The sequence below is a fragment of the Lemur catta genome, chromosome 1 (genome assembly GCF_020740605.2).
Source record: "Lemur catta isolate mLemCat1 chromosome 1, mLemCat1.pri, whole genome shotgun sequence".
In the NCBI taxonomy this organism is placed as follows: Eukaryota; Metazoa; Chordata; class Mammalia; order Primates; family Lemuridae; genus Lemur; species Lemur catta.
In genome coordinates this window covers 122,287,784-122,300,836 of record NC_059128.1, presented here as the reverse complement: position 1 = coordinate 122,300,836, position 13,053 = coordinate 122,287,784, and the positions used below count along the sequence as shown (strand labels likewise).

At 37.2% G+C, this 13,053-nt stretch overlaps 1 protein-coding gene across 6 annotated transcripts in view; it reads left to right on the top strand.

The window, feature by feature from the left end:
* Window positions 1-9,217, top strand: part of ZEB1 (zinc finger E-box binding homeobox 1) — a 213,579-nt gene extending 204,362 nt beyond the window's left edge. For all 6 annotated transcript variants that reach the window (XM_045554060.1, XM_045554053.1, XM_045554098.1 and 3 more), the window contains 3 exons: window positions 2,080-3,890; window positions 5,942-6,122; window positions 6,720-9,217. In XM_045554060.1, the coding sequence (XP_045410016.1) occupies window positions 2,080-3,890; window positions 5,942-6,122; window positions 6,720-7,306 (2,579 nt within the window). In that variant the 3' untranslated portion in view covers window positions 7,307-9,217. The remainder of the gene's footprint in view (window positions 1-2,079; window positions 3,891-5,941; window positions 6,123-6,719) is intronic.
* Window positions 9,218-13,053: the final 3,836 nt, after the last annotated feature.

The following is a 13,053-nucleotide window of genomic DNA, read 5'->3' as shown; positions in this document are numbered from 1 at the left end:
CATGTTGGAAGTGGACCACAAATTAGGCTCTAAGCCTTAGGAAGTAAAAAAAAAGAAAGCAAAAAACTACAGTCAGTAACTAAGACCCAGGGTGTCTATGAGTAAAAAGAATCCATTGCTAAAAAAGGACTACTGTTCCTGATAGTCCCCAGAAAAAGTTGTTCCTTGGAGCATCATAAAGATAAAAGAGCAAAATATAATTTATATAATCCTCAGAAATATCTGTATAATAATACAGCAGAAAATTTGGCAGGGTTTCTTTTTAAAATCAATAGAAGCCAGTGATATTTCACCGAGGTACAATTTCAAAAAAGTATTTCTCCAGGGTGGCCACTGTCTGATGGTTTGTTCCCAGGAAGATTTGAAGCCGGCCTTACCCAAAGTGTCATCTCAGGATTGGGGCCAGTCTGCAAACCATTTATTACTCATTTTTGAAGAGATAAATACATAAATTGAGAGTAAGCACTTATCAACTATAATACCAAGACATTGCTGTGACATTTTCTTATAGTTTCTGAAATATTGGTCCACAGTAGATTGGAAATTTAAAAGAAATCAAAAATACCACTGGTCCTTCATCACAGGTAGTTTGAAAAGCACTGTTTAGAATTTCTAATAATTGGTAAACTGCATTTCCTTCCTCTATATTTTTTTTTCAGATGAGTTTTTAAAAGATGTTGAGGATCAGGGTCCAAAATTATGCTCCCTAATATTATCTAGATTGTTGCTATATGCTGATACTATGAACTTTTAATAATGAACCCTATGTAGAATCATGAGTTAACAATTACTTGAACTTAGGAGCTGAACTATGATGAGAAGGCTACCGTACCTCTACTCAGATTTGAGACAAAAGAACACCTGCTCATGGGCTATGATCCTCTCCAGAAAATAATTTTGAGTCTGTTTTATGGCCTTAGTAACTTTAGCCTGGAAAACTTTTCTATCAGATGCAACCAAACACCCATGTCAGCCATTTAAAAAAAAAAAATCTCAGTATTTATTGTATATCTAACTTTGAGTAGTGAAACTTTCCGATGTAACCTCTAGGATAAACTAGTTGCAAACCCTAAACTTGGTAGGTAAATTAGGTGATATGCTTAAACTACAAACCATAAGTCTAAGAAGTTAGAAACTAGAAGTTTTCTAACAAACATAGTGACTGGGAAGTGAGAAGTCAGTGAATTATAACTATAAATAACAAAATGAAAACTTAGGCTTGTATGAAGATATTCCATTTACCTCAGTACTTTTCAGAATTTTCCATCCAAGGACCCTCATGGCCGAGGAGAACTGAGTGCCTTGCACCCTGGAGCATCCAGGCGGGCGGCTGAGGCCTCTGCAAGCAGGACGCTGCTCTGACCTGTGGAGCTCTCCCAACAGTTCACACAAACGTTGCATTGTTTCCATGGTATAATCTGTTTTAATATAAAAGTAATGTTTTACCACATCCACTGTCACTGGGACTGAAACTCCCAGGTGCTTTGCATACCCACCAGAACTTCTATGTCTGGGGTAGATCCATTCCAGGTTAGTCAGCCAGTGCTTATGATAATGCTTCATATTCTAAGTTTTCCTCACGTTAGGAAAAATCAGTTCAAGAAAACCTTATGGATATGAGAAATGTTTATCAGTCAAGGAGAGATATTCACACTTGTTAAGTCTTATGGGGGATTTTACTTAATTTTCTTTCTTCTAGTGTTAATTTCTTCTACAAATGGTCGAATAGAGTAAAATACACTAAATTATATAGGTTGGTGAAACAGGATAAGAAAAAAATTAGGGAGTAGGATATAATTCTTTTTGGTATTTGAGAATTATTTGAAGTTATAAGAGTTGGCAGAAAAATTTTACACATATGCTGAGAAGATTCCCTGATTGGTTAGCACATGTAATTCAGACTAGTGTTTATAACATTTATGTAGGTTTTGAATGTAAAATGATGATTCTAAATAAAATTGTGTTCCAAGCATACATGGTAATCTCTTTTTTAAAACTGATACTACTTGTTTTAGGGAAAATGTGGATACATAAAAATTTATATTTAATAATTCAGTGAATATAATTTTTTTTATTTAGGAGAGAAGCCATATGAATGCCCAAACTGCAAGAAACGTTTTTCCCATTCTGGTTCCTATAGCTCACACATAAGCAGTAAAAAATGTATCAGCTTGATGCCTGTGAATGGGCGACCAAGAACAGGACTGAAAACGTCTCAGTGTTCCTCACCGTCTCTCTCAGCATCGCCAGGCAGTCCCACTCGACCACAGATACGGCAAAAGATAGAGAATAAACCCCTTCAAGAACAACTTTCTATAAACCAAATTAAAACTGAACCTGTGGATTATGAATTCAAACCCATAGTGGTTGCTTCAGGAATCAACTGTTCAACCCCTTTACAAAACGGGGTGTTTAGTGGTGGTGGCCCGTTGCAGGCAACCAGTTCTCCTCAGGGTGTGGTGCAAGCTGTTGTTCTGCCAACAGTTGGCCTGGTGTCTCCCATAAGTATCAATTTAAGTGATATTCAGAATGTACTTAAAGTGGCAGTGGATGGTAATGTAATACGGCAAGTTTTGGAGAATAATCAAGCCAATCTTGCATCCAAAGAACAAGAAACAATCAATGCTTCATCCATACAACAAGGTGGCCATTCTGTTATTTCAGCCATCAGTCTTCCTTTGGTTGATCAAGATGGAACAACCAAAATTATCATCAACTACAGTCTTGAGCAGCCTAGCCAACTTCAAGTTGTTCCTCAGAATTTAAAAAAAGAAAATCCAGTCCCCACAAACAGTTGCAAAAGTGAAAAGCTACCAGAAGATCTTACTGTTAAATCTGAGAAGGACAAAAACTTTGAAGGGGGAGTGAATGATAGCACTTGCCTTCTGTGTGACGACTGTCCCGGAGACCTTAATGCACTTCCAGAACTAAAGCACTATGACCTAAAGCAGCCTGCACAGCCCCCTCCACTCTCCGCAGCAGACGCTGAGAAGCCCGAGTCCTCTGCCTCGTCAGGTCCTGGAGATGGTAATTTGTCTCCCAGTCAGCCACCTTTAAAGAACCTCTTGTCTCTTCTGAAAGCATATTATGCTTTGAATGCACAACCAAGTGCAGAAGAGCTCTCAAAAATTGCTGATTCAGTAAATCTACCACTGGATGTAGTAAAAAAGTGGTTTGAAAAGATGCAGGCTGGACAGATTTCAGTGCAGTCTTCAGAACCGTCTTCTCCGGATCCAGGCAAAGTGAATATCCCTGCAAAGAGCGATGATCAGTCTCAGTCTGCAAATGCAGGTGAGCCCCAGGACAGCACAGTAAATCTGCAGAGCCCTTTGAAGATGACAGACTCTCCCGTTTTGCCCGTGGGATCAACCAGCAATGGTTCCGGAAGCAGTACATCATCCCCGTCACCGCTAAACCTTTCCTCATCCAGAAATGCACAGGGTTACTTGTACACAGCAGAGGGTGCACAAGAAGAGCCACAAGTAGAACCTCTTGATCTTTCACTACCAAAGCAACAGGGAGAATTGCTGGAAAGGTCAACTATCACTAGTGTTTACCAGAACAGTGTTTATTCTGTCCAGGAAGAACCCTTGAACTTGTCTTGCGCAAAAAAGGAGCCACAAAAGGACAGTGGTGTTACAGACTCAGAACCAGTTGTAAATGTAATCCCACCAAGTGCCAACCCCATAAACATTGCTCTACCTACAGTCACTGCCCAGCTGCCCACAATCGTGGCCATTGCTGACCAGAGCAGTGTCCCATGCTTGCGAGCACTCGCTGCCAATAAGCAAACCATCCTGATCCCCCAGGTGGCTTACACGTACTCTGCCACCGTCAGCCCTGCAGTCCAGGAACCACCCTTGAAAGTGATCCAGCCAAATGGAAATCAGGTAAAAAAAAAAAATGCCCCCATTCTGAATCTGGCTAGTAAAATGGTAGTTTTACTAATTTCAATTAACTTTTTCTGATGAAAATCAGTCACTGTAGTGCCAACTAAGTTGTTACCAGCTGTCATTTTTAAAAGGATCAGTGTTTGCTTTAACATTTGTGGCATGATGTCTTCAGTTATTTGTTAATCCAAGATATTACTTAATCCATTTAAACTTCAAAATGTTATTCTACTTTGCAAAATGATTTATAAGTCTAAGCTAAATACTTATTTGAAGTGAGAAATAAAAAAGAAAATTTGAAATAATAATGGATTTATGTTTTTATAGCTAAATTCCTAAAATTAGTAATAGTTTCTGTCTTGATTATGATCATTCACAAGTTCACACCAGGCAAACTTAGCTGTCACTTTTATGTACTAACACCTTTGTTTATAAAAAGCTTTAATTAAATAAGAATTAAGTATACAGAGAACTCATATAGTGCATTTACTGATCATTTTATGAGCCATGAATAAAGTATTCAGTCATAATTAATATATATGTGGAAATACAGCTGCAAACCTCTATATGGATTTCCTCTTGCAGTATCACTAGTGTTTACCAGAATAATGTTTATCGGTCCAGGAAGAACCCTGAACTTCTCTTACTCAAAAATCCATGATAGTTTTTATAAAGCTGTTGTGTGTCTCATTGTCAAGACTTTTTCCGTGGCACTAAAGATGTTTCCCCATTTTTTCCTTCAATTTCTGAAAGAATCAAATGAATGCTACAGATAAATTTGATCTTTTTTATAAATATTTGCCTTAAGTAGGTACAGTTATAATAATTTCGGTATCCTGCTCAAATGTGTATTTGCTGCTTTTGATTTCCCTTAAATATTGCTACTGATTGGGTTTTCTGCAGTTGTGGTAACTCTTGAGAAAAATTTTCACATGACCATTGACTTCATCTAAATTTTTAGTGTGTAGTATACAATGCTTTGCACACCTTTGAGTCAAAAAAGAGCCAACCTTTAACATTTCACAGAATGGTGTGACGAGATCAGATAGCAATGAAAGTAGAGTCAGGCTATTTCAGCACCGCTGGCAGCTCACAGATGACCCAGACAAATGGCCGCACCTCTCCTGCCTTATAAAGCCATGAGACATGTGGAAAAACCCTCACCTTTTAGAAAATTTGTGGGTTTAGAGGCAATAGAATGGAATACTCTAGAAAAGGGAGAAAGATCTTAGAGGACCCAGTTCCACAACAGGTTCCCTGTAGGATAATTCTACCTACAAGAGAGTCTGCTGCCCAAAATTATCTCTGTGAGACTGCCTGAATTTTTTTTATGCCACTGGAGTTCTAAAGATGCATTCTGACTAGCACATATTCCTGTTTAAAAATATTGACCTTCCTGTACTGTTTTTCCATCTTGCTCCTCAGAAAAGTGGTAGAGCAAACCTTTCTCTTTTCAAGTAGACCATGGTGGTTAGTTCCAAGAACCCTGAAGTTCTGGAGGATACAATTTAAAGACCACTTTTAAAAAAACAGTCTCTTCATGTAGTTATACATACACCCATCTTTTGTACCCCCATGATGATAAGCTGAAATAAAAAAAAAAGTCTCTTGATTTTTGCTTAGAGAAACCCAGTATGAAAAAAATGAAGGTAAATAATGCAGTTAGTAGTAAGTGATTAAGTAGCAAATTCATAAATCAAACTTTCTGCAAATTTTTCATGAAGATTTACATAGAACCAAGTAAATTTTGTTAATACACATTTTAGATTCTTTCTTTTTGGTGTCCTTTCTTTTCAGTACCAGTTTAGCATGTGTTTTTGCTATAGTTTTGACTCTATTATCCCCAGCCTCACTCTAGTCTGTATCAGCCCCCACCTGTGGTCCAGCCCCACCCTGGCAGCCCATGAGCGGTGAGGAGCATATGCCTGCTTTGGTCAATTCAGCGAGAGCATAAATCAGAGTAATTCTTTAACCCATGCTTTTATTTTCATCGCTTATTTATCTTTTAGTTTTAAATTAAATTTTTTTTTTACTTTTTTTTTTTCCTTTAGGATGAAAGGCAAGACACCAGCTCAGAAGGAGTATCAAATGTGGAGGATCAGAATGACTCTGATTCTACACCACCCAAAAAGAAAATGCGAAAGACAGAAAATGGAATGTATGCTTGTGATTTGTGTGATAAGATATTCCAAAAGAGTAGTTCATTATTGAGACATAAATATGAACACACAGGTATGTCCAACATATTATCCTTTTTAAAGGTGCCTATAATATGATATACTGAAAAATGCTAAATTAAAAACTAAAGTTCTTAGAATTTTCTTGTTTTTCACTTCTCTGATCTTTCCACTTTCATCTGTCTGCCCACTTCTACCTAGTTTTTAAGGTGTGTGCCTTTGTTTTTGTTTTTGGTTTTTGCCCTAAATATTCCTCTATTAACTTAATTCCTTCAAGCTCGCACAGCATTTATTCTGCCCACATTCATTTCATGCAAGCTTGTGCTAGATTAACAAAGTAGTACCCATTAATAACAGATATGGGGCCAGTGGGGCCTTGTCACGATGTTCGGATGTGTGGCGTTTCCACCTCACGCAGCTCCTCCACTGCCCTGCCCATCTGCAAAGCAGAGCACAGAGCACCCAAGTTTCTTGTATAAAGGACAAACCAAATTACTGTATTATGTTACGGAGAGTTCTGGACCTGGAAGTTTTCGTAAAATGAAACTAATAACCTTCCCCTTTCCCCAAACTGAAGCGCCCCAAAAGCCTCACAAGGATTCGTTTGCTGGGTGTCCGTTTCACTTCACAGCCACGCTGTTCTCGTTTGCAGGGAAGAGGCCTCACGAGTGCGGCATCTGCAAGAAGGCCTTCAAACACAAGCACCACCTGATAGAGCACCTGCGCCTGCACTCCGGGGAGAAGCCCTACCAGTGCGACAAGTGCGGGAAGCGCTTCTCGCACTCGGGCTCCTACTCGCAGCACATGAACCACCGCTACTCCTACTGCAAGCGCGAGGCCGAGGAGCGTGACGGCGACGGGGACGGGGACGCGGGGCGGCCACGCGCGGGGGGCCCCGGGCAGCCGGGCGCCAGGGCGTCGCCCTCGCAGGGGGACTCGGATGAGAGGGAGAGTTTGCCGAGGGAAGAGGACGAGGACAGCGAAAAGGAGGAGGAGGAGGAGAAAGAGATGGAAGAATTGCAGGAAGAAAAGGAATGTGAAAAACTAGAGGGGGAGGAGGAGGAGGCGGCGGAGGAGGAAGAGGAGGAGGAGGGAGAAGAGGCGGAGCTCGAGGGAGAAGCAGCAGAAGCTGAAGGTCCCTTGAAGGATGAGGGAGCTGCGAGCCCAGCAAGCAGCTTAGAACGAAAAGTCAGCGAGGATAGCGAGCAAGTGTCTGAAGAAAAGACAAATGAAGCCTGATAGTTTTTCTGGAAGGAAAATCAATTCTAAATTGGTAATGAAGTTTGTTCTATATTATCCATGCTTTTCATGGAAACACAGTAACCTGTATGCTGTGATTCCTGTTCACTACTGTGTAAAGTAAAAACTAAAAAAATACAAAATACAAAAAAAAAAAAAACCCACACACAAAAAAAAATCCGGGTGTGCCTGACCTAGTAATTTTTCATGCAGTTTTCAAAGTTAGGAACAAGTTTGTGACAAGAAGCAGATTAGAAAACTTAAATGACTCAGAAAGCGAAGATTAACAGGTTAAAGGAAACTGATTAGATAAGCATCTGGCATGGTTTTATTTTATCAGTATTAATTATCACTCTTATGTTGGTTTATTCTTAAGCTGTACAATTGGGAGAAATTTTATAATTTTTTATTGGTAAACATATGCTAAATCCGCTTCAGTATTTTATTATGTTTTTTAAAATGTGAGAACTTCTGCACTACAAAATTCCCTTCACAGCGAAGTATAATGTAGTTCCAACCCATGCTGACTACCTTTTATAAATTCAGTTTAGAAGGTAGTAATTTCTAATATTTAGATGTCATTGTAGAGCATATTAACATTTAAAGTGTATTGTTAGCCTTAAGAAAGCAGCTGATAGAAGAACTGAAGTTTCTTACTCAAATGTGGTTTAAGTGAAGTTCAGAAGGTTGTCGTGACATTCTGACAGCAGGGACTAACAGTGTTCATACCGGGAAGGACAACAGCGTCGTCAGAATCAGTGTCTGTGATTGTGTTTTGAGAATGTGGTAACAAATATAAAGGATGTGACACGAAGCTTTGTATCTCCTTTGGCCTTAAGCAAGACCTGTGTGCTGTAAGTGCCATTCGCAGTATTTTCAAGGCTCTAACCCGCCTTCACCCAGTGTGGGGCCTACAATAACTAACATTTGTTGATTTGTTTGTTGTATCAAAATTCCCAAATAAAACTTAAAACCACTGACTCTGTCAGAGAAGCTGAAACACTGGGACATTTCATCCTTTAATTCCTCAGTATTCATTTTGCGTTAATTGACTCAATTTCTCTACAGAAACGAAAGGGAAATTTTCTAATCTGCTTTATCCACGTACTTGCATTTCGCACGTGGACATGCCATTGTTATTTGGCTCATAATTGTTTCCAAATGTTAGTTATTATGGACCCAGTTTATTAACATTAGCTGATTTTTACCTATCAGTATTATTTTATTTCTTTTAGTTTATAGATCTGTGCAACATTTTTGTACTGTATGTCTTCAAACCTGGCAGTATTAATACCCTTCTTACTGACATATGTACTTTTAGTTTTAGAAAACTTTTATATTTATGTGTCTTATTTTTATATTTCTTTATTTATTACACAGTGTAGTGTATAATACTGTAGTTTGTATTAATACAATAATATATTTTAGTATGAAAATTTGGAAAGTTGATAAGATTTAAAGTAGAGATGCAATTGGTTCTCTTGCATTGAGATTTGATTTAACAGTGTTATGTTAACATTTATACTTGCCTTGGACTGTAGAACAGAATTTAAATGGGAATGTATTAGTTTTACAACTACAATCAAGTCATTTTACCTTTACCCAGTTTTTAATATAAAACTCTTAAATTTTGAAATTCACTGTGTGACTAATAGCATGACGCTCTGCAGTTTTATTAAGAGATTAGCCTAACCATAAAACTGTCATTTCCTTAGTAAGCCAAATTAGGATTACCTTATATAAACAGTGTTGGGAACAATGTTTAACATTTTGTGCCAATTTGTTCCTGTATTCATGTATGTAAGTTACAAATCTGATTCTTCATTTTTAAGTTCCTTGTTACACCATGGTCATTTTCTAGTTTTTTACCAGACTCCCCCATCTCACAATAAAATGCATCAACAAGCCTGACTTGCTGTCCTTCTTTTCATCATTATCACTATTTTCTTTGGGAAACTCTCCATGACATGGGAGTTACACTGTCATCCTGCACTTGATTCATCTTGAGCTGAGTTTGGGTAACACTAAATGTTTTAGCCATTCACCACTAAATTATGAATTTTCTTGTGGCTAAATGTTTCTGGACAGGTCACGGTTGACAAGACATTGCTCCTTCTTCCTGAACCCCTTAGGACCCCAGTCCTAGTCCCATGACTTCTTGTTCCTCAGGTCCCTGCAGGGAAGGCGGGGCTGAGACGCCTTCTAGCTCTCCCACACACAGCCCGTGCCTTTCTCATAGCTCTTGAGCGGTCAGTTACACTCCTGCCCCTCCAGGAACAACATCTGTCCTCGCCACTCTCGCATCCCCACTGCCTAGCAGAGCGCTTGGCGCTAGTTGGTACAACAGATATTTGTTGAATAAAAATGTAATTTGCATGTTTATGAAGCTCAGCTATGTTTTCATTATTTTCTGCTTCTAATCCCACAATATATATGTTAAATGATTTTAACAGTTTGATGATTTTCTTAGGTATTACTAGCCCATATCACATCTCATATCAGAATACCTTACACTATCTACATTTCAACTCAAGTTTAGCCTTAAATAATATGAGTAGAAAAATAGAAGATCCATGTACATTTCATAGCATGGTAGAAAAGAAAAGGGGGCATGAGACTTTTTTAATCTGTGCCAACTCAAAAATAGCCTTGACAAGGGTACTATTAAAGTGTGATGATTATATTGACATGAAACAGTAAACTTAGAACAGATCAATGGGAGAATATACTAGGACAATATATATGAACTTTGTCTATGAACAAAAAAAATTTTTTTAAAGCAGAAGCTCCTCTGCTCTAGTGAGGAAAAATCTATTCTGTTCGACAACAGCAGAATACACTTATTTTTCTAACAACACATGGGACATTCATGAAGGGGAACCTTGTTATGGGCCATAAAACAACTCTCAAGTCTAGAAGGGTTGCAAATTATTTTCTCTTGATTAGAAAAGAATTAAACTAGAAATCAGTAACAGAACTGTATCTGGAAAATCCCCCAATTATTGAAAAAAAATGATACATTAAGTAGCCCATGAGTGTTAAAAATTATAAAATATGAACTAAGGGAAAATGCAACATATCAAAACTTGCAGCATACAGTGAAAGTACATATGAGAAAATTTATATCATTAAGTGTTTATATTAGAAAAGAATAAAGGGCTCAATAATATAAGCTTTCACCTTAAGAAACTAGAAAACAAAATTAAACCCAAATGAAGCAGGACGGAGGTGATAAAGAAAGAAATGGGATAGAAAACAAAATAGAGTAAATCAATTAAATCAGAATTTGGTTTTTGGAAATATTAGTAAAAATGGATCAAAGAAAAAAGAAGGGGCATAAATTACCATTATCAAGAATAAGGAGATACTCTTACAGGTCCTACAGAGTAAAAGAATAATAAGGAAATATTATGAACTTTATGCCAATAAATTTGACAACTTAGATGAAAATGACACATTTCTTGAAAGACACAAACTACTAAATCTCAAAAACAAATAGCCTAAATAGTACAATATCAAATATATTAAATTTCTAGTTTAAAATCTTCCCATAAAGAAAATTCCCAGCTTCACTGGTGAATTCTATCAAACACTTAAGGAAGATACTATACCAAGTCTACGTAACGTCATCCAGAAAATAGAATAGAAGAAAACACTTCCCACTTCAGTCTGTAAAGCCAGCATTAACCTGGTGTCAAAACCAGATAATGACATTAAAAGAAACAAAAACTACACACATACCCCTCATAAACATACATGCAAAAATACTTTGAAATCAATTTGACCCATATATCAAGAGGAAAATACATCATGACCAAGTGGGATTTATCCCAGGATTACAAGGCTTTTTGAGTATTCAGAAATCAATTACAGATGCTCCTCGACTTATGATGGGGGTATAGTTCAATTAACTATCATAAGTTGAAAATACCATAAGTTGAAAATGCATTTAATACACCTAACCTACCAAACATGATAGCTTAGCCCAGCCTAAGTTAAATGTGCTCAGAACACTTAACATTTGCCTGCAGTTGGGCAGAACCATCTAACACAAAGTGTTGAATACTGCACACAGGTGGGCTTTTTGTAGACATGGTAAGATTCAAAAACAAAACACAATGTCCAAAAAAACACTGGCAACACAGTGCAGTGTAGAGTATCAGTTGTTTACCTTGTGATCACGTGGCTTGCTTCTGCTTCCCGCCATTGCAACAGAATATCATACCACATATCACTAGCCCAGGAAAAGATCCAAATTCAAAGTATGGTTTATATCATCATAAAGTTGAAAAATTGGAAAGTCAAACCATCATAAGTCAAGAACTGTCTGTAGTGTAATTTACTGTATTTACAGAGCAAAAAGAAAAAGCATAATCATCTCGATAGGCTTAGAAGAAGCATCTGACAAAATTCAACACCAGGTCATAAAGATTGTCAGCAATATTGGAATAGAAGGGAATTTTCTTGACCTGATAGAAGGGCACCTATAAAATTCCTATATTAACATCATACTCAGTGTGAAAGATTCAATGCTTTCCTCCTACAATTAAGAACAAGGCAAGAATATCTGCTCTCACACTTTTATTGAACATTGTACTGGAGGTCCTACCCAGTACAACATTAAGAAACATAAAAGGCATACAGACTGGGGGGGAAAGGAGTAAAACTGTCCATTTGCAGACTGTGTGGTTGTCTAGGTAGAAAATTAGGAATTTGCAAAAAAGGAACTAGAAAAGGTGAGTGTGAGATTACAAGATACAAGGTCATAATGCAAAAATCAATATTCTATATAGTGATAAAATAGAAATTTAAAAAATATCAAAAATATGAAATATTTAGGGATATGTAACAAAACATGGGCAAAACCTGTGCACTGAAAACTACAAAACATTCCTGAAATAAAGATGCAAAGAAAATGGAGAGAGATTCTATGTTCATGGATCAGAAGACTCAATATTATGAAAGTGTCAATTCTCCCCCAAATTTTATCTATAGATTTAATGCAATTCCTATCAAAATTTCAACCACATATTTGTAGAAATTGACATGCCAGTTCTACACTTATATGAAAATGCAAAGGAATCAAGTAGGCAAAACAATTTTTAAAAAGAACAAAGAGGACTTACAATACCTGGTTTCTTTATTTTTATAAAGCTACAGTAATCAAGAAAACGGTATCAGGCATGAGAATAGACATATAGATAAAGAAAATAGAATTGGAATCAAGAAAAGACCCACCCGTACATAGTCAGTTGATGGTGCCAAGGTAATGCAATGGTGAGGTATGGATAAATATGATATCCATGTGCAGGAACATAAACTTGATCCTTACCTCACACCATATACAGAAGTTGATTCAAAATTGATTATATATCTAAATATAAGAGCTAAAATATAAAACTTACAGAAGAAAACAAATTCTTTGTGACCTTGGGTTAGGCAAAGATTTCCTAGATAAGACACTAAAGGCATGATCATGGAAGAAAAGAATTGATGGAGTTCATCATAATTTAAAACTTCTCTTCAAAAGGTACTGTTAAGAAAAATCAGAAGGGAATACACAGACTAGGAAGAAATATTTGCAAAACATTTATGTATATACCCAATAGAAATTAAAGCATATGTCCACACAAAAACCTATCCATGAATGTTCATGCCAGCATTATTTATAATAGCCAAAAATACAAACAGGCCAAAGGTCCATCAATTGATGAATGCTTAAAGTATGGTATATCCATGAAGTGGGT